Here is a 22,310-nt window from a genome sequence, read left to right as displayed (position 1 = left end):
GTCACAGGTAGCAAATATATTCAATGATCATTTTCTATTTGTAGTAGAAAGTATAGGGAGAAAAAGTTCAGGAAAAAAATCCCTGCAGTGTGTTGAAAAAGTAAGTCCCATAAAAGTCAGTACTATGTATGTATCACCAACTTCTCCTTCTGCAACTAACAAAACTATATATATATTCTTTTTAAATAAAAGCTCATCTGGTCTTGATAATGTTTTCAATACAGTTCTAAGGACTTGTTACCTAACAATAAGTCCTATCTTGTCTGAAATGCGTTACTAACTCAATTTTTGCAATGTTGTCAAACTCCTGCACAAGAAACGTGAGTGGACAGATATCAGTACCTACCAACCTGCCTTCACTGCTGACGTCAATTTGCAAAATTTTTGACGTGATGTATTCTAGAATAGTATTTCACCTGAGCGACAATAATATCCTCATCAAACCATAGTCGGTTTCACAAGAGTTACTCTACCAGGAATGCAATTGACATGTTCACTCAACAAATTTCACCATTTATTTCTTTTTGAATCATCAGTCTTCCGTCTGCTTTGATGCGAACCGCTACGAATTTTTCTCGTGTGACAACCTTTTCGTCACAGGGTAGCAACTGCAACATACATCCTCAATTATTTGCTGGGTATATTTCAATATCTATCTTCCTCTACAGTTTCTACGATCTGCTGCGCCCTCTAGCACCATGTAGTTATTCCCTCATGTCTTATCAGAAATCATCCTGTCCCTTCTTCTTGTCAGTTTTATGCACATATTCCTTTCCTCACCAATTTACAAGGAGTCCCCACATTCTTTACCTTAGCAATCCACCTAAATTTCAACATTCTTCTGTAGCACCATCTCTCAGTTGCTTCGATTCTCGTTTGTTCCGGTCTTCCCATTGTCCTTGTCACATGACCATACAGTGCTGTGCTATAAACGTAAATCCTCGGAAATTTCTCCCTAAAATTGAGAGCCATGTTAGATGCTAGAAGACTTCCCTTGGCACTATACCTGATTTTCAGGGAAAATTTTTGTATTTTCTTCTTTCGTCAATCAACTGAAGTATTTCTTCTGTTACCCATGGTTTCTTCACGGTTACCTTCTTTGTACCTACGATTTCCTTTCCAACTTCTGTGATCAAACTTTTTAGAAATGTCCATGCTTTTTCAACTAATTTGCCTACTGAGCTATTCAGTATCGCAGTGTCTAGAGCCTTAGTGCACTCCAAGCGTAGTTCTTCATTCCTCAGTGTGTCCATATCCCACTTCTTTGTTCACTGATTCTTTCTCTCGTAACCTTTTCTTCTACTCCCTCCCTTACAATTGCATTCCAGTCCTCCATGACTACTAGATCTTTATCTCCCTATACCTACAGAATTACCCGTTTAGTATCCTCATATACATTTACTATATCATCAACCTGTGCTTACGACGTCAGCATGTATCGTTGTCGGTGTTGGTCTACTGTTAATTCTCTTGAGAACAGCAACCAATGCCGACAACAATAGTTCAGATATATGTGACGACGTCGCAGGCAGAAGATGTAGAGATATAGAAAGTATATGAGGATAGTAAATGGGTAATCCACTACAAGCAATTAGTAGTACAAGCACCAAATAATGAAATAGCGTCGGATTGTTTTTCTGCGACCTATCTACGGCATTTGACTGTGTGACTCACAGTAGTTTCAAAAACGAATTTAGGTTTTGTGAGGTTATTGTACAATCAACCAATGGATAATGTCATATTTAGCCAAATTAAAGCTAAGACTTGTACCTAGTAAGTCAGTGAATGTCGCCTGGGGAAATTACTCTGACTAGGGCAAAAATCTGAGGTCTCACATTCGTAAACGTTAGCAAACGATCTTCTGTGTAATACACAAAAAACAGAGTTAGTTCTTTTTGCAAATAACATTGGTTTTGTAATCAGTCCAAGCATACATACAGAAACGGAATAAATGGTAAACAGTGTCATTAAAAGGATCAGTAACTGGTTATCTGCAAATCGACTCACCCTCAATTTTAAAAGGTCACAACATATTCATTTCTGCACGACTAGAGGTGCAACCCCAATGGTAAGTGTAACACATGGTAAGGAAAATATTAATGGGGTGGAAACAAATTCTTAAGTGATAATGTTGATGCGAATTTGAACTGCATAAAGCACATATTGGAACTGCTAAAACAATTTCGTCCAGCACAATTGCACTTAGAATTGCTGCAAATCTTTGAGAGAGACAAATCAATAAGCTGACATATTTTCGATATTTTCAATCAATAATGTCCTGTGAAACCATGTACTAGGGTACATCTTTAAGAAAGAAAGTCTGCATTACTCAAGAAGTGCTGTAAGGGTAATATGTGGTGCTCACCGACGACAATCTTGTTGACATGTTTGTAAGGGGTTGGGCATTCTGACCACTGCTTGACAGCATATTTAATCCCTCATGAAGTTTGTTGTAGACAATAAACTGCAGTTTAAAAGAAAAAAAGATGACCGCGATTAGAATGCCAGAACGAAAAATAACATTCATCACTCCACATTAACATCGTCTTTGACACAATAAGCATTGCACAGTGCTACAACTAAAACTTAGATAACTTGTATTCATTGTACCCTGTAGTGTTAAATGTGCCTCACGACTCCATAGAATATTTCCTGGCCACATGTCATCAACTTCGATCCATGTCAGAAAGTGAACAGCAAATTTAGGAAAATTGCTACAGATCATGAGGTTTCCGTTGCTGCGCTGTTAGTATCTTGTACAGGTACCAACGTAAAATAGACCGCAAAACTTTCCATATTGTTGACCATGGGATAGATAATTCTCGTGACACTGCATGAACACTAGCACTACCCAGGGCACATGCTGCATGGTCAGTTACAGGAACAGCAACCTCATCAAAATCTTCCACTGCGATAGGGTGCCTTTCTCTCTGAGGTACCACACAAAGCTCACCCTTGTTTTGGAATGTCATTGTTATCATCTTTAAACTATTTAATGACGTCGGAACTCTACTCAGTCCTTTCATTCGGCAATACTCTCTCAATGCAGTACAGTAATTACTGCCATTCACATAAAACAGTTTCACTAAAAGTGCGCGGTCTATCTTATCTATAGCCACACTATTAATTCACAACGTGAATTGTCAAATGACAGTGTGGATGTCATACCGCCGTCAAAACACTGTACAGCACCAAATTTTCATCTGATGTCCACAATCCAAACTGATTTGTTCACCAACGTGAATGGTTCTGCATTAACGCGTTAGCATATCTACTCGTTTCGCTGCCATAAGATAACCGTAGCCCACACTGGAGCCTCCATGAGCAAAAACCTGGTATGTAGAACGAAGTGAGGAAACCTCAGGATATTAGACCTACTAGCTCCAAAAATGTGGAGGGAGATCACATGTGCTGGGATATCGTGCAACCACAAACAAACCCTGTTCAGCTGGTTGGTATGTTGGATTGCGGAGAGCTTGTTCTCCAGATCCTGTCAGCAGCTATACGGGAGAAAGTGGGAAAACCTTGCGATACGAAACAGGAGGACTTGCCATCCACATCATCCAGAACCTGTGCTGTGCAGAGACATCGTCATGATGTCCAGATAGAACACTTCAGTTTCAGCAGTCTACAGGATGGTCCTATGTGCTGAGGTCATGAAAAGCTACGAAGAAAACCCCTTTAAACTTGATTATATGTAGGATGGTGGACAGTGGACTGTCGTCCAGGTACTCCCAGTGACCTCAGGATGTTGACCCGGAGGACGTTCATCATTAGCAGTGCAGTGGCCCTATAGATGGATGCAGGAGACTGATCAGCTGAGTGGTATGTAGGGTTGTCGTTGTCCTCAAGGTCCCCCCAGGAGCTGTGCAGAAAGCACAAACACCTCAGTATACTGGCTAGAAAGTCATTCAGCTTCAGCAATTTGAATGGTAGTCCTTACGTGCTGGACCTGTGCAGAGGGGCATAGGAGAAATCAGAACCACTTTGGAACATTTGCCAGAAAGACCTTCAGTACTACAGAGTGGTTCCATATGCTGAAACCTTGCAGAGGCTAAAAAATCTGGATGGTGTGCATTGCTTTCCAGGCTCTCACAGCAGCAATTTGCGGAAAAAGCGGAAGCATCGCAGCAAAATGTTGAGGAAGACCTGCAGATCCAGGAGTGTGGTGTGTGGTTATATGTCCTGGGATCCAGCAGAGGCCCTTGGCTTTTGTTAAGATCAATGCAATCCTTTTAATTAAATATCTCTTTATTGGCTGTAAACAACATTACAACTCTGAACAAACATTTTTACAGGCTGCCAGCAACCATCTCTAAACCACCTAAGTACTACCTACAAAAATTGAACATAGAAAAACAGAAAAATCAAAATGTTCGCAAGTTAGTAGAGCTTTGCAAAGCCAAGAAGACAAACATGTCGTCGACCATACTTCACTGTATACACGATCTTGGAAGTAGTTAGTACTAAAGTTACTGGAGCGCCCAATAAACAGTACTTTATTACAGGTCCCAATGTATTTAGATTATTATTTTGATTTTAATATTATTGTATGTTCAGTTTCTGGAGGTGGATTACGGTGATACATGTAGCTGTGCAACAGGAAGGTAAAGCATCTCAGGATAATGGCCTGACTCAGGACATTGGCCAATATGATGATCAGTAATGTTGAGAGCGGTCCTATGCCTTAGGGCCATCCACGGGCATGCACGACACTCTGACTGGCTTGATGGGGCTTAGGCTGAAGGAGAGCGCACTGTCCTCCAGGTCCTCGCGTCGGTTACATGGCAGGAAACGGAAGCGCCTCAGTATGTCTGCCAGGTAGACTTTGAGCTGCAGGGGGGCGTACTGAGAGCCCACGCAGTTGCGCGCGCCCAACCCAAATGGCAGGTAGCTGCACGCATGTTCCTTGCCGACACGGTCCTCCAAGAAGCGCGAAGGGTCAAATCGCTGTGGGTCCTGGAAGAACTGCGGCAGGCGGTGTGTGAGGAAGGGTAGCACAAAAAGCAGGGTACCCTTAGGAACTGACACCCGCTCTGCAGAGCCTCCAGACAGCCAGATGTCTTCTGTGGCCACCCGAGGAAGCACCGGGACGGTTGGGAACAATCGCAGTGTCTCCTGTTGGTCACACCAGAAGAGAGTGAAGATACACTGACCGAAAAAAGTCGCAACACCAGAAAAATAATAATGTAGGGTAATGAAACTTCAGGAATACATTTATTGGTCTAGTTAACACGTTTAAGTGATTAACATTGCAAGGTTACAGCTTAATCTAAGTGCGAGATAATCCACTGCGAATGTGAAATGTTGATATGTTAATAATAGACTAATTGATCTGTAGCGTGATGGAGAGCACATCGTCCTCTGAGACCGCCAGAATGTTGAATGCAAGTATGCAAACGTGCACGCATTGTATTATAGACGCCACATCTTTATTTTTGGGATGGAGTTTCGTGCTTGAGCAGTTGGTCGGCCAATACAGGAACGGTTAATACAGGTTGTGGATAATGCTGAAGACATTGTCCTATGATATATGTGTTCGATCGCAGACGTATATTGTGAGTGAGCAGACCAAGGCAACATGCCGACATCACGTAGAGAAAGCTGGATTACAACAGCGATATGAGGGTGAGTGTTATCCAGTTGGAAAACGCCTCTTGGAATGCTTCTCATGAATGGTAGCACAACAGGTTGAATTATAAGAATGACACGCACATTTAGAGTCAGGGTGCGCAGGATAGCCTCGAGAGTGCTCCTGCTGTCGTACGAAAACGCACTCCAGACCATACCTCCAAGTATAGGTCCAGTGTGTCTAACACACTTACAGACTGGCTGCAGACCCTCAACTAACCTCCTTCTAACCAACACACGACCATCAATGGCATCGAAGCAGAACCAACTTTCAGCAGAAAACGCCGCAGACCTCCAGTATGCTGTTCAATGAACTCTCACTTGTAACCAGTGGAATGCGTTCTACAAGGCGTCTGGGTCAGAGCTGTCCTTGAAGTAGAAGGCTTCTAATAGTTCGTTGTGACAAACTGGTGTCAATTGCATTTCAAGTTGCTGTTTGCTGATGCAGTATGATACGACAGAGCCGTACGCCGAACATGATGGCCTTTCCTCTCAACAGTGCAACGTGGCCTTCCGGAGGCCGGTCTTCTTGCGACAGTACGTTCTCGTGACGACCTCTCCTAGTAATCACGTACCGTGGCTACATTCACGCCCAGCGATTAAGCAATATCGCAGAAGGAATAGCGACCTTCTCGTAGCCCTATTACTCGATCACAATCTTAGTCAGTGAGCTGTTGATAATGCCATCTTTGGCGTATTTGAGCAGCATCATCTCACCGCGTCCAGTCTTAACGGTATCTAGCTCTCACGATCCTTTCAGCGCTTATTTAAAGTGAACCTTAGTTGCAGCCTCGTAGTGACGGTACTGGCGCCACACTGATGCGAGTGGAGCATGATTTTAATAGACATCATGTTTCAGATGTAGAGACACGCCTACCAACTTTCGTTTATGTCACATAACTCCTTCTTCGAGTTGCAATTTTTTTTTTCCATCATTGTAGGGTATCACGTCTTACACCGTGTTCCCACCATCAGATAGACAGTGAAGGAAAGTCCTTAATTTTGGATGGAATACAAGTTTTAACTACAAGTGCATAACATTCGAATCTATAGTTAGTCGCTAGATTACGTCGTGCAATTACGACGATGTTCCGTTGGCACAAATGCCCACTGCCGCTGCCGACCACTGGGCAGAAGCTTACTATTGAAGTTGCTGAGACGATTGCCTGTGAGCAGTGCGATGCGATGGGGGAGGGGTGAGGGTGGACCGTCCTTCCCCTCTCACCCTGCTCACTTCTGCCACAGAGCTACTCATGGTTTGTGTTGTTGGCCATCCGAATCAGTTCCCTCCTAGTACAATTCTGTGCCACGCTGTGTGTGTGTGATTGCCAGTCTCCTTTTGTCTTTTGTTTACAACCAGTGCCGAAGCGGGAAATTCTTGTGAAACACGTATTCAGACATTATGTCTCGTTAATAAACACGAAAAAATCAGGAAACACATGCCACCAACGATACTTTAAATAAAAAAGTAATAAACGCATTTCAGAAATTTCACAAAAGGTGTCAGTAGTAACAGTCCATACGTATGGCAGATACTGAAACCAATGTCATAGGAATGCTGGATATCATCAATGTTATTCCTGAAGAGTCAATCCGCTGAGAAACTGTGATAATTTCGTATACTTACATTACTCGAATCTCATCAACTGTTTCGAGAAAACGTTGTCGACGATGTCACCGACAACCGTGAAGAGGAAGTTCAGCCAGTTGTGAAATCAGCTCAACCATCAAAGGGTTCGTAACTCCAAACCTCCTAATACCGATGGCGTTAGGCCACTTCGACTCAAAAATTTTCCACTCTTAGCAGTCGTTTGCCTTACCTCCATCTACAACTCCTGTCTAGATTGCATTATTCTCCTACAGCCTGGAAGACAGCCAAAGTCATCACCCCTCCGAAACGAAACAAAAATCCCCTCTTTCCACAAAACCACAGACCCATATATCTTTTAAGCTTTCTTAGTAAAATCGTGGAACGCATAATTATCACATTATTGAAAACCTTCCTCAATGACAGGCAAATCATCAACCCCCTAACAATCTGACATTCACGCGGGGCATGGCACAACAACCCAGAGCAACTGGATGGTCAAGAAAATCTGCAAGGTCGTGGTAAAAGGGCACAGCATGGGAGTTTCCTTCTTGGGTATCGAGAAGGGCTTCGACCATGTTTAGCACCAGGGCTTACTACACGAACTTACTGAAATCGAGTATCTACTCCACATAATCAATTCTGGCATCTTTCTTAAGCAATATAAAACTTTTTATTAGCTTAGACAAGTGCAAAAGCAACATAAAATCATAGATGCAGGAATACCCCAGGGTTCTGTCCTGGGTCCCATACCACATGGTGCCTGTATTAACGACATCCTAAAACAAGGCAAAAGTCATTTGCACTCTTTGCAGATGATACAGTTGTCTATGACAGTCACGCAAACACCAATTACATCGTCATGCACCTGCAGCGGCACCTTGAGCAAATTACTTAATCGTGCAATTTCTAGAGGATCAAAATTAATCTCCAAAGAAAGCTGCATAATGTTCACAACCAGGAGGAGAGCACCCAGTCATCAGCTGTCTCTAGAGAAGCGAGATTTCCCATGGTGTGAATCGGTAAAATATTGACCACAAACTACTTTGGAGTTACACATTACTGATGGATGTAATTGAGGTTTTGGGCAGGTTTCATCAGTTTCTGAACTGTACGGCTGTGAGGTCTGGGGTACGGCTGCTAATACTCATCTGTGCAGACTACAGGTGCTTTAAAATCATTACAGACGAACCCAAGTTCGTTCCACATACACAGATACACAAAGGCACAAACATGCCATCCATCACATCTATCGACCAAAAACACATGCAATGACTCTAAAACAGAACAGGCACATCATGATGTCATCTCATCTCATCATTAGGTACAGACTCAAATCACACTAACTATAAAGCATCCTAGGAATGAAGTACTAAACGCAAAATTTGGGATACACAAAACAAAAGAAACATTTAACAAAAGCCTCATTCTCAACCTTTACTTTAGACAGAATGTGCTATATACGGACATACTACCAGGCAGACGGTGAATCCATTGTATGGCACTGACTTCATATTTTTTGTTTCAGGATGTAAGTCGTCATCTGTTGTTACACAGGAGAAACTACATGAAATAGCATATTTAACACTCTCATGTAGGCAAGAAAAGGAAATTACTATCTGTTCAAAGTCACCCAATATTATAATGATTCTGTGCTAGGGTATTAATTTTATCCTCCATTACAAAACCTTACGCTGATAATGCTAAGCAGAAAAGGCAGTGATAGTTAACACAAACAAATAGACATTCTGAACTGAAATAGTATTCTAAAGACTGACTACCACTAACCCAGGTAAGTTCCTAAATGCTCTATGTAGTTCTAACTACTTCTGTTCCAACAAGTCACATTGTCAAACTGGAGCAAAATTCTGAGTGACTGCAATTCCATCATATTTTATTGCGTGGGGGCAATGATGATCAATTGACAAAGTGACTGGTATTACACCCTAGAAGGTATTAGGTACGGCAGTGATGGTCAGCTGACAAGGTGACTGTTATCACCTTGCATATGCATGTATCTTTGCTTTTCAGAATATGACATACTGGAAGATTGCATCAGTGTACATATGCAGATGTCAGCAAGTCTAATCATGATATCAATTAAACAAGTTCAGGCTTGTTCTGGAAAGTTGTGAGTTATTTCAAGATGGAAGAGTCACGAATGTCGCTCACTAAGATTAAGCTCATTCTGTACACATGACATCATGCATTTCCTGGTATCCAATGAGGGCTCAGTAGTGTCTTGAACACTCTGCTGGGAATGTCATACCCAGTGTAAGCATTAAACCTCACTGCAGCAAGTTATTTCTGAATTTTTATTGCAATTGTGGTGAGCTGAGATGACTGATGGCTGTGGTAAGCCTCCATGCACAATAAGCGAGGAATTCATCATAAGCGACAGAGAGAGAGAGACATGATTTGCAGGACATACATTTCTTCAAGTGCAAAGCCTCTTTATGCATGCATGACAACTCTCACTTTGAACTGGCAATACTGCATTCCTCGTTCATTACTCGACCTGTCTGTACTGCCATTGTTCGTAAATCATACTGTAGAGACTGTTGAGACTTATCAAGTCAAGACTTGTTCCCACAGTGCAGCGGGAGTCAGCTATAAGGGGTGTCAGTTAATTGGAACACTTGTATCCCTTTCAATCCCTCAGTAATATATTGCAATGTTTCTGCCTCCTTAAAGACAGAAAGAGAGTGAGGGGAAATGTACTTTTATGCACGAATCAGAGAGATGAAACTTACTGATTATGATGAGATAGATGTGTCAATATTGTACAGAACTGTTCAGCAGCGGAATCAGCAAGCGGTGTGCATGTGTGTGTGTGTGTGTGTGTGTGTGTGTGTGTGTGTGTGTGTGTGTGTGTGTGGATGTTGGAGTAATTTAGGTGAAGAATTACTGTAAGATACATTATTTATGTAAGTTTTTGGACAAATACGTTTGGACATGGTACAAAAATTCTTTTAGTGCTGACACTTTTGAGAACAGCCAAGATGCCCACTTCGGGTGCATAGTGCCATTCCATTTTAATGCCCGCTGACGTGCTACACACTAATTGGCTGCTTCACTTTAATAGTGTTCTGGTATTAGCTGGAAAGGGGAGGGGAATAACAGAGGAGGAGGGAAGCGAAGTGGTGTGTCATGTGATTGATAATGACAGTTTGATTTGTCATGAGAGAGAGAGGAGATGGGCATTGTTGTCATCGTCTTGGAATTTTGAATTGCCGGCCAATGTCAGCGACTGCAGTGCCCAGCAGTACTGTGACTATAGCACCGACAAGTGGCGGAAACTTGACCTGTGGCCTGGAGTCCCCATACACACACCATCAGATTATTTGACTTGTCGCTCTAACGAAGTAGGCGAGTGTCAGCAATATGTCTCGTGGTCTTATCAATCGTGTTTATCTTCTGCCGTTAGGTCAGATGATAGAAATGCCACTTGAACGCTTAGAGCAGCAGATTGACGGTGACCAACTTTAAACAGAACTTGATTAATTTTCACAAACATTTATTAAAATAATAAAAATCATAGATATTATGTAACTTGATTCTGGATGCTGTTTACAATTGACAATCTGAAGTTCCTTTGGTCTTGGTACGTTAATCTTATTCTCACATATCTCTGATACTTGACAAAGTGTCTATACATTTCTCTTCATGGCTATGTACAAGAATATGATAATCGTATTAGGCGCAGTATGAAACGACTACAGACTAATGCAGACTGACTAATCGCAGGTCTGTACACTCGTTATAGTACCTCGAGCGTTCAGCTATCACTGCGCGAGTATGATCCACGAGGAGAAAAGGTTCTACGATAGCAGCAATCTCATTGGCTGCGTTACATATTAATACGCAGATCGGCGGAAGCAAAATTTGGTCCGTCTCTAAGACAGCGCCATCTAGTAGTGCGGAGATGGACGAGCGCTGCGCCTGCACTGTTGTGCTTAGCGGGGCACGCTCTAGTGGGAAAGTTGTGTATGCGCTGACTACGCGGAACTATGTACACAACACTTCTCATGCTGCAATTTTCAGTTCATCGAACTACAAGATTGCCTTCGGACCTCAGCTACTTTTCTGTTCCAAAGAAGGTTATCGTCACTTAACCTGTTTGAGTAAAAACCATGATTCATTGAAGTTTAATAAAATTCATCTTTCCAGTTAAAAGTCCTCAAAAAGTTACCTATAAGTAACGTTAATTGTCACTAGATATTTTGGTGCAGTGTTATATGTTTCTAGAAGATTTCAACGTGAGAGCGTTATAGAACCATTGTAGTTCGTCGCACACATATAAACGATTTTGTAGATAGTGTTGGAAGCCCCATGACGTTGTGGATGATGGTGCTCTATATAGAAAAGTCGCTATGCTAGAAAACTGTAGCGAACAGCAAGAAGACCTGCAGAGCATCGACACAGTGCAAGGACATGAGATTCCCCCCACTTGAACCATGGACCTTGCCATTGGTGGGGAGACTTGTGTGCCTTAGCGATAGAGGTAACCATACGGTAGGTGTAACTACAATGGGGGAGTATCTGTTGAGAGGCCAGACAAATGTGTGGTTCCTGAGGAGGGGCAGCTGCCTATTCAGTAGTTGCGGGGGCAACTGGATGATTGACTGATCTGGTCTTGTAAGATCTACCAAAACGGCGTTGCTGTGCTGGTACTGCGAAAGGCTGAAAGCAAGCAGAAACTTTAGCCGTCGTTTTTCCAGAGAGCATGCAACTTCACTGTGTAATTAAATGATGATGGAATCTTCTTGGGTAAAATATTTCGGAGGTAAAATAGTACCCCATTCAGATCTCAAGGCGGGGACTACTCAGGAGGATGTTGTTATGAGGAGAAACAAAACGGGCGTTCTGCCGATCAGAACGTGACATGTCAGATCCCTTAATTGGGCAGGTAGATAGAAAATTTAAAAAGATAAATGGATAGGTTAAAGTTAGATATAATGGGAACAGAGAAGTTCGGTGGCAAGAATAATAAGACTTCTGGTCAGGTGAATATAGGGTTATTCACAGTACTAAGTGTGGATAATGTAGGAGCAGGTTTAATAATTAATATAAATATAGGAATTCGGATAAGCTACTATGAACAGTATAGTGAACGCATTATTGTAGCCAAGATAGACACGAACCCCACACCTACTGAGACATGCATGGCTCGTGTTCATGCCATGTGTTGTTTGTCATCTTATGCTACCGTACTGACGCCTCGTTTCCTTACTCCATTTACTGGCGTCGGTAATTCCCTGCCTCACTTGTCCGTGAGTGGCAGCAGCAGCGCGTATCGATAAGTGCACTGTCGTATCATCTCTGGACCGACCGATAGCATTTCCGGGTCGTCGTGTGTCCGGAAGTGAGTTGGAGACGGACCAACAGTGCAGTCGGGACGCAGCAGCAGTGAAGTCGGGGACGGAGCGCCGGTGAGGCGCCGACAGCCAGTGCTCGCCGACCGCTGGTGACATACATGAACTGTCCGACGGAGGGAGATTGGAGCGGGACGACCGTTGGTTGGTCGTTCTGTTGGTTGTCTCATCGGCCGACGTATATTTGGTCCTTTCACCGTTTCCGAGGCTGGCAGTTGGTCGGTTGGCATGGAGCAGCGAGGAAATCTCCGCGGCGCGAGTTTGGCCGAGGCCGCTGGCGGTCGGAGTGTGTGGCGCCGTTCCCATTGCTACGATGTCCATGGCTCACCGATCCTGGACACGAAAGTTGAGTTTAGACTTAATCCACCATCAAGTCACGACTGTTCACCTTGTGTCGTTTGGATTTCGTTTGGGCTGGTGGGACATTTCCACGAGCAACTTCGTGTGTTTTCAAATTGGGAAATTTTAGCCACTCTCCGGCGGAGTTTAACTGTACTTGGTTATTTTGAATTAAAGTGCACCAGCGGAGTCTTCTGCATTGTGGCCGTTAACGTTCTGGTTACCTGCCCTGGCCGTTGACGTAAATTCAGGCAGTGTATTTTCCACATTGTGCTGTCGCTGTCCAGCTCAATGTATAACTGGTTGTGGGCGTCAATACCTTCTATGTTGTTCCATTGAACTCCGTGTTGTGTGCTGGTCGGGTGGAGTGGAAGTTATCTTGTCGGTAGGTCTGTTGACTGTCTGTCAGTTGGGCTATCGTCGGATCGAGAATGGTTGGGCCGACTGCCTGTTTTACCTAAGCGAGCGCTAGTTTTTGAATTCCAGTCCGACCCGCGGAAACTTCTGAGCGCCTTTGGGTGTACTGCCATTTCTGATTTTTTCTTGTTGTTTGTATTGTATGGCTTCTAGCAGATTTTTGGTCTTGAGTGATGGGCCTTCTGCCGATTTTTAAATTAAAGTGGTTTTGCTCTTAAGGCGTGAGATTTTTTGGGCCTTCAGCCTAATTAAAGAACAGTTTTAAGATAAGGCCTTTTGCCTTTAAAAAATTTAATTTTGGTTTGAGTCTTAAGAGATGGGCCTTCAGCCGACTTATCAAAAATTTAAGTTGTTTTGCTCTTAAGGTGTGAGATTGTTTAGGCCTTCAGCCAAATCGAAAGAACTGATTTAAGATGAGACCTTTTGCCTTTAATTTTCTGATTTTGGTTTGAGTCTTAAGTTATTGGCTTTCAGCCAAATTTAAATGAAAGTGGTCTTGACCTTAAGTCATGAGATTGTATGGCGCATTCAATTCGTAATTAAGTTCAAAAAATTAATTTTGTGTTTTTTTTTTATTTTCTTGACTCTTGTAATGTTTGATGATATAAATGAAGTTGTAAGTTTGAATGTAGCTGACAGCCACTAATTCTGGCCCTTTTCCACAATTTAAACTACCTGTCGCGGGCTGTGGGTTCAGCATCTCACCTATAAACTATAAACCAGATGTGGACCGACCACAGTTTATTCGTTATCAACTGTAGATTAAAAGTAAAGAAGCTGCAAAAAGGTAGGAATTTGCGGAGATGGGACCTGCATAAACTGAACGAACTAGAGGTCGTAGAGCATCAGGGAACGATTGACAAGAACAAGGAAAAGAAATACAGTACAACAAGAAAGGGTAGCTTTGAGAGATGAAATAGTGAAGACAACAGAGCATCAAGTAGATAAAAAGACGAAGGGTAGTAGAAACCATTGGGTAACAGAAGAGATATTGGATTTCATTGATGAAACGAGAAAATATAAAAATGCAGTAAACGGAGCAGGCGAAAAGGAATACTCAAAAATGAGATCGACAGGAAGTGCAAAATGGCTGAGCAGGGATGACTAGAGGGAAAATGTAAGGATGTAGAAGCTTATTTCACTAGAGTAAGATGGATACTGCCCACAGGAAAATTAAGGAGACCTTTGGAGAAAAGAGAACTATTTGTATGAATATCAAGAGCTCAGACGGAAAACCAGTCCTAAACAAAAACTTGAAAGCAGAAAGGTGGAAGGAATATATAGAGCGTCTATACAAAGGTGACGTACTCGAGGTCAATATTGTGGAAATGGAAGAGGACGTAGATGAAAATGAAATGGAAGATACAATGCAGTGTGAAGAATTTGACAGCCCACTGAAAGATCTAAGTCGATACAAGGCCCTAGGAATAGACAACATTCCTTCAGAACTGCTGATAGCCTTGGGAGAGCCAGCCATGACAAAACTCTTCTATCTGGTGACCAAGATGAGTGAGAGAAGCGAAATATCCTAAGACTTTAAGAATAATATAATCATTTCTACCCCAAAGAAAGCAGCTATTGGCAGGAGTGAAAATTACCAAACTATCAGTTTAAAGAGTCATAGTTGCAAAATACTAATACGAATTCTTCACAGACGAATGGAAAAACTGGTAGAAGCCGACCTTGGGGAAGATGAGTTTCGATTCCGTATAAGTGTTCTAACACGTGAGGAAATACTGACCCTACGGCTTATCTTAGAACACAGGTTAAGGAAAGGCAAATCTACGTTTCTAGAATTTGTAGACTTAGAGGAAGCTTTTGACAGTGTTGACTGGACACTCTTTGAAATTCCTAGGTGGCAGGAGCAGAGGAGCCAAAGGCTATTTACAATTTGTACAGAAACCAGATGGCAGTTATAAGAATCGAGGGGCATGGACGCAGTGATTGAGAAGGGAGTGAGACAGGGTTGTAGCCTATCTCTGATGTTATTCAATCTGTATATTGAGAACGCAGCAAGGGAACCAAAAGTATTTGTATGAAGTGTAGACATGTATGGAAGTGAAACACAGACGAGAAATAGTTTAGACAAGGCGAGATTAGAATTTTTAGAAATGTGGTGCTACAGAAATATGGTGAAGATTACATGGGTAGGTGAGGTAACTAATAAGATGGAACTGAATACATCTGAAGAGAAACGAATTTTGTGGCAAAACGTGACTAGAAGAAGAGATGGGTTGGTAGGACACATTCAGAAGCATCAAGGGATCACCAGTTTAGTACTGGAGGGAAGTGTGGAGGGTAAAAACCGTAGAGGGAGACCAAGAAGTCAACAGACTGAGCTGAGTCAGGAGGATGTAGGTTGCAGTAGTTACACGGGAATGGAGAGGTCTGTACAGGATAGGGTAGCATGGTGAGCTCCAGTCTCCAGTAAATCAGACTCTGGAATGAAGATCACAGCAACAACGCATGAGTGTCAGAAGGCGGTAGATACTACAGCTCAGGCAACGCCATGTACTACCACTTCCAGACGGTGTGCTATACTGTTCGCTACCATTATTTAATGAACTGAAACCTGGTTGGTAGGTACTCAGAGAACGCACAAGATAAGGTTACGATTGTGGATGGGGCCGTAAACAGTTGCTGAGAGTTGCACAATAAAACACTCAACTTCATTTTTCTTAGAACCAATTATTTACACATTGCCTTAAAAGATCACAATTAGACAATATATCTGAAGGCCTAGTTAAAGAAAACTTGAGATGCTTTCTGGGCTGAAGGCCCAAAACCACACCAAAACAAGAACAGCTGAAGGCCTGGCTTAGAAATCAAAAGCAATTAAAATTTAAAAAGAAAACATGCAATTGAAAACAGTTAGCGACTGAAGGCCTACACTACACTACTGAAGGACATCTATAATTAAAACACACTAATAAACAATTTTTTCGAACCAAGAAGTTTCTTTTCAAACTTACAACAGAACGGCCAAAGGCCTAATTAAAGAAATATTAATTTATTACCTGGCTAAAGGTAAAAAATAACACATCAAACAGCTAACGGCTTAGGGCCTGGATTACAAACAATTTCAGATAGAACAAATTTGAAGGAAAAAATATTTTTAAAATAAAATCAATCTTCAAAATTTTAATTTAACACGGCTGAAGGCCTTTATGTCAAATTTTAAAATAACGGAATTAATAGATGGCCAAAGGCCTCTCACAAAACTTCAAACTAAAAAGAAAATCACAATCTAAAACAAACAGAACAAGTGGTGCTCAGAAGTGTTTCAAGGGTCGGCCTGAGAAGGTAGCTTATAACGTGAGGTGAGACAGGCAGCCAAGAGCTGAAGTTAAATAATCGGATGGCAAACCAAATTAGGGATGGCCCAAGGACCTCCCAACAATTTAACCAGTTCTCTTCCGTCCGACCAACGACACAACGATGGAAAATATCGGCCGAGGACCAAGATACGAACAGCACTACATCTTTAGAAATTGGCGTCTAAGAACAGCCACGGGAACAATAAGCACTCTAAGCATAATATGAACCAAACAACTTAAAAGGCTGTCGAACTACACGCCGAGCCAGACAGCATCAACACGACGAGGAAAGGCACACTGCCGAAAAACTAAGCTAACGACTGGTGCTGGTAACTGGGGCGTTAACGGCCACAGGACAGAAAATACCGCTGGTGCACTCCACTGGCAAGTAACAGTTAATTTCATAGTTAATCGCAAAATAGGAAGATGGCTCCAAGATTTCTCCAGCTCCAGCACATCACACGTTGCTGCTAGCCCAGATGGTCCAGGGAGCAACAACCCACAAATGAACGAAGAGATGTCACAGTAGTTGAGGTTTCATAACAGGTTAACTGATCACTCAACTTCAGCGTCCAGGTTTGGTGGACAATGAACATTGTCGCTCTCGGAGCTGGCTCCTCACGATCCGACAGCGCGTGCACGCTGCCAGCGGCCCCGGCCTGGCCTCGAGCTGTGGAGACTTCCTGGCTGCTCCGTCCCAACCGACTGACCACCACACACACTACTTGGAAATACTAGTGGTCACACCAAAGATAGGACGGCAGTATTAGTATCGACACGCAATGCTGCTGCCACTCATGGAGGCAAGCCAGCAACTTCGTTACACCAGTAAGTAAAGAAGTAACAAGACGGCACTCGATGTGACAAAATGCCAAACGGCATGAACTCGAGTCACACACCGCTCATGAACAAAATACGATTGTAGAGAATAACACGCGCTCTTTCTCATTATCCAAAAAATTACTAGCAAACAGAACACAGTATGTTATTCTCAACAGAGAGAAATCTAGAGACGTGAAAGAAACTTCTGGCTCGCCACAAGAGCGCATTATAAAACCGGTACTGTTTGCAGCACATATAAACGATTTTGTACATAGTGTTGGAACCTCATGACGTTGTGGATGCTGCTGCTTTATATAGAGACCTCACTATACTAGAAAACTCTAGCGAACAGCAAGAAGATGTGCAAAGGGTTGACATTTGGTGCAAGGATTGACAGCAGACAGTCAACCCTAGGCATATATATAAAAGCAGAAAAAAATACGATATTTCATTAAATAGTTGGGAGGATGCATATGGAGCAATTTAGAGTGCAACGAATACATAAGACTTGTTAGGGGAGAGTCAGATGCCAAACTCAGGTTCATTGAAAGAACCCTAGGAACTGTAACCTACACATGAGCATAATAGGTTAGGGTGATACTCAGCTGGGCTAATATACCAGGAAGGTCCTCCAACAACAGGAAGTTACACTGAACTCTCTAAAACATGGTCCACATATAGGACCACAGGGACATTCTTTCATAGCCCCCCTTCTGAGAGCAGTCTTGGGAAACAGCAGCTTAAGTGCGTGATAGGTGGGTGTCGCTACATAGCACTACCGTCATTACTATCACCATCAACATCACCACCAGCATCAATGACACCACCATCACCACTATCACCACCACCAACAACAGCAACACAACACACGGAAATACAAAATCGTGCATGCTCTAAAGGCAATCTTTATGACTGTAATCTTGGTACGCAGTAGATTGTGGGTGACTGCTCATGTAGGTGCTGTTATCCAATACAACCACCAGCACCACCCTCACCATTACCACTAACAACAAGAACAACCTAAACTGTAGTGGAAAAGATGCAGTCTTCACATGGAACCCTGGTGATTTCCTATTATACACACTATTACAGCAATCTCGGCACACGCAAGTTCGTGATAGAATCCTCACTTAGAAGTTGTTATCCATTACAAATAACATGCCCTACAACAACAACCTAAATTGCAGTTCAAAATTTGTGGTCATCATACGGATTGTTGTCAGTAGCCTTGAAGTTTGCCTGGTGCCTGCTCTTGTTGGACACAGTAGATATTAACAGACATTTTAGTTTGCTGGTGCTTTACTGTCCAGCATCAACACCACAAAAAAAATCGAAACAGGTCCTGCTATACAAGTAATATTTGTATTAGTCTACAGTCACACTTTTAATTTCGGCTACTGGCTACTGGTTTCCTTACACAGTACCTCCCCTGGGCATTCTCTGGGGTGCAGTCATCAGCATCACTTTCCAAGTGTATATGCTGAGGTGAACGAAAGTCACAGGATAACTCCCAACATCGTGCTGGTCCTCCTTTCACCCATTGTAGTGCAGCTACTCGACTTGTCACATGAACTCAAAAGGCTGTTGGAAGTCCCCTGCAGAAATAATGAGGCATGCTGCCTCTATAGCCATTCATAATTGCGAAGACGTAGTCAGTGCAGGATTTTCAGCATGAACTTTCGATTATGTTCCAGTAATGTTCGACGGGATTCCTGTCGGGTGATCTGGGTAACATAATCATTCAGTTGAAGTGTTCAGGATGTTCGTCAAAACAATTATCAAAAATTGTGATCTGGTGAAACGGCGCATTGTCACGCAGAAAAATTCCATCATTGTTTGGGGACAAGTAGCCATTCATAGCCATTTCCAGTCAATTATCGCTTCCGTTGGAGCAGTGGAGCCAGTTCATTACATGTTAACACAGCCAACACCATTCAGGAGCCACCACCATCTTGCACAGTGTCATGTTGACAAGCTGGGTCGATTACTTCGTGGGATCTATGCCACACTCTTACCAACTGAAATCGGGAATCATCTAACAAGGTCACTGTTTTGCTGTAGTCTTGGGTCCAATTTATAACAATACTAGCCCAGGAGAGGCACTCCAGGCAATGACATGCTGCCAGTAAAGGCACTTGCGTCGGTCGTCTGCTGTCACAGCCCGTTAACGCCAAGTTTCGCCCGACTTTCTTAGAGGATGCATTCATCGTACGTCCCATATTGATTTTTGCGGTTATTTCACACATCATTGCTCGTGTGTTAGCACTGACGACTCTATGCAAACGTCACCGCTTTCGGTTGTTAAGTGAAGCCTGTTGGGCACTGTTTTGTCTGTGGTGAGAGCTAATGCCTGAAATTTGGTATTCTCAGCACACTCCTGACACTGTGGATCTCATGATATAGAATTCCCTAACGACTTCCGAAATGGAAGGTCAATTGCGTCTAACTCCAGTCAAAGTCTGTTAATTTCCGTCGGGTGTACGTGATACTACCATTGTGTGTATGTGTACATGTAGATAAATTATCAGTTTTGTCACCCCATTGTATAGCAGTATTTGATGCATCTGACTGGGCTGACTGCATGCCTGGGAGTGGCCTGAGGATGATATACTTTATGGAAACTTGTAGCCAGTCGGCAAAATTAAAAATTGCTGTTGTAGACTGAAACATATATTATTTCTAAAGTGTACTGGCCGGTTTTCCAACCGCTAGTACGTATAGAATATGGGGTTCTACTACGTTGGTCGACATATGGAAAAGTGGCATATGTTGCGACCACACAGGCAGCCAGTGGACAGTGGCTCACCTTGATGATGCTTTCCAGCACCCTGAGTCTGCCTAGGTCTGCAAGGCTGGGGGCCCGCAGGTAGTCGTCACCCTCGCCGAAGACGTCCTTCAGCTCCTGGTGGGCTGCATCCTGCCACTCAGGGTGGAGGGCGAGCAGTGGCAGAACATAGCTGATAGTCACAGCCGTCGTCTCCGTGCCGGCCATCAGCAGATTCATGAGCTGTGAGGCATTTGAATTAGATTAGCTTGTTGGAGTGTTCATTCTGTAGGCCAACAGGAAGAAATGTTCATTAGGGTGGGAAATCCAGAACACATTATTAGCCGAAAGCTACCGCACACAGGAACAGAGCAATATTGTCAGATGATCGAACAGTCCACGGTTACACTGCCAGTTCATAATGTTCTACTGGTACAGCGTATCGGCGCTCAGACACATCGCCGTCGTCAGGTGCGCTGGCGACTTGAGCTCCTCGGGAGCCAACCAGTATCCCCTGCCGCCCCCGCAGCTCCGTCTGCAGTCGCGGAGGCCCTAGCGTCGGCCTCAGTGGCAGCGTAGATGTAAGTTCTCTGTCCGCCCCAGTCGCCAGATCGTTTTGTTTGCCGAGTCTTCTTAATTAAACTCATTGCTTCCTAAGATTATACCCCCAATCTTGGTTGATGAGGTCGCCCCTGGTGCGAATTTCTTTGGCCTCAGTCCCAGTACTTGGAAGTCTGTGCCAACATCCTGCTATGTTCATAGTCCTCGCATGAATCTCGAACGAACAGTGCTCTGCGGCCGCTGACTAGTTGGGATACATTAAGCGAATGTGTCTGTGGTGTTCTCGGCAAATATCTCTGACATTGTACACCCGTGTACTGTTAGACCAAAAAATAGTCCAGGACAAACTGAACAGTCGCAATTAATCAGATGTTCAAAATTTATTTGCAAGCTATGAGTCTGGAACTGCTACTGTACAAGTGTTGTTCAATAAATAACCTTCGTAATTTTTTTAAAAGCTTTTAACATATCGGGTTCGTCCGTAAGCTGATAGCATTTCTCCTTAGGTTTAATAAACACAACAGATACACATAACCGAGACTTTAATCATCAATAATATATTCTCCTTCTGCCATCCCTCCACTGAACTCAAACAGAAGAATATGTCCCAAGTGTTCCGATTTTTCCACTCGGCACTCCATTTTTTACCATACACAGCCCAATTCACTACCTCCAAAGGACAAAATGACAATATGTAAACCCCGACAGCAACAGTCAACTACAAATAGAAAATTACCGATATTATATAAATAGCTGATATATTTTAAAATTTTAGAAAAACTTCTATAACATTTTATAATTTATCTCTGCCTTGGTATTACAAAGCCAATGCTTTTCTTTTGACAATATGCTAATAATAGCTAAACAACCATTTCAAATATTACATGATTATGAAGTGATTTTAATAACTGAAAAAGGAATAAGAGCTCTTATATTTAAATGTTGCAAAGATATGTTAAAGCAAATAACTGATATATGAGAAAGTTTGGTAAAAATGTGGTATCAGAATATTTGTCACAATTAGATGCAAATAATTTAAGTTGTTATGCTGAGAGTCAGTATTTAATGTATGGTGGATTTAAATGGGAGGAACCAAAACCTTTTAATTACCAAAAAAGATGGAAATCGTCGAACAGTTCTAAAACAAGTTGTAATTTTGAAACAGATTCAAAATATCCAAAAAATTTATAAGATTTGCATGAAGAAAATTGTGTCAGGAACAAATGAAAAATGTTATCAACTACTGTAAATTCTGAATATAATTATTCTGTTCATTATAGAAGTCTACCTGTCTCTGCAAATGAATGTAAAAAAATTATAAAGTTTCAGAATTACAGCAATCTGAGTGGTTAAAAAAGTATATACATTTAAATACAGAAATGAGAATGAAAGCAAAAGAAAAGATTTTGAAAATAATTTCTATAAATTGATGAATAGTCTGAATTTGGGAAGGTGATGGATCTGACAGGTTAAAAGAGTATATACATTTAATTACA

At 42.4% G+C, this 22,310-nt stretch overlaps 1 protein-coding gene across 1 annotated transcript; it reads right to left on the bottom strand.

The window, feature by feature from the left end:
* Positions 1-4,680: 4,680 nt before the first annotated feature.
* LOC124550745 (cytochrome P450 4c21-like) lies at positions 4,681-20,603 on the bottom strand. Its single transcript, XM_047125468.1, has 2 exons — positions 20,296-20,603; positions 4,681-5,118 (listed from the first exon to the last, which is right to left on the bottom strand). Exons 1-2 carry the CDS (start codon positions 20,491-20,493, stop codon positions 4,681-4,683), a joined length of 636 nt encoding a protein of 211 aa, XP_046981424.1. The 5' UTR covers positions 20,494-20,603.
* Between the last annotated feature and the right edge of the window lie 1,707 nt (positions 20,604-22,310).

This window comes from Schistocerca americana, chromosome 9 (genome assembly GCF_021461395.2).
Source record: "Schistocerca americana isolate TAMUIC-IGC-003095 chromosome 9, iqSchAmer2.1, whole genome shotgun sequence".
In the NCBI taxonomy this organism is placed as follows: Eukaryota; Metazoa; Arthropoda; class Insecta; order Orthoptera; family Acrididae; genus Schistocerca; species Schistocerca americana.
This window is presented reverse-complemented; position numbering and strand designations above follow the sequence as displayed.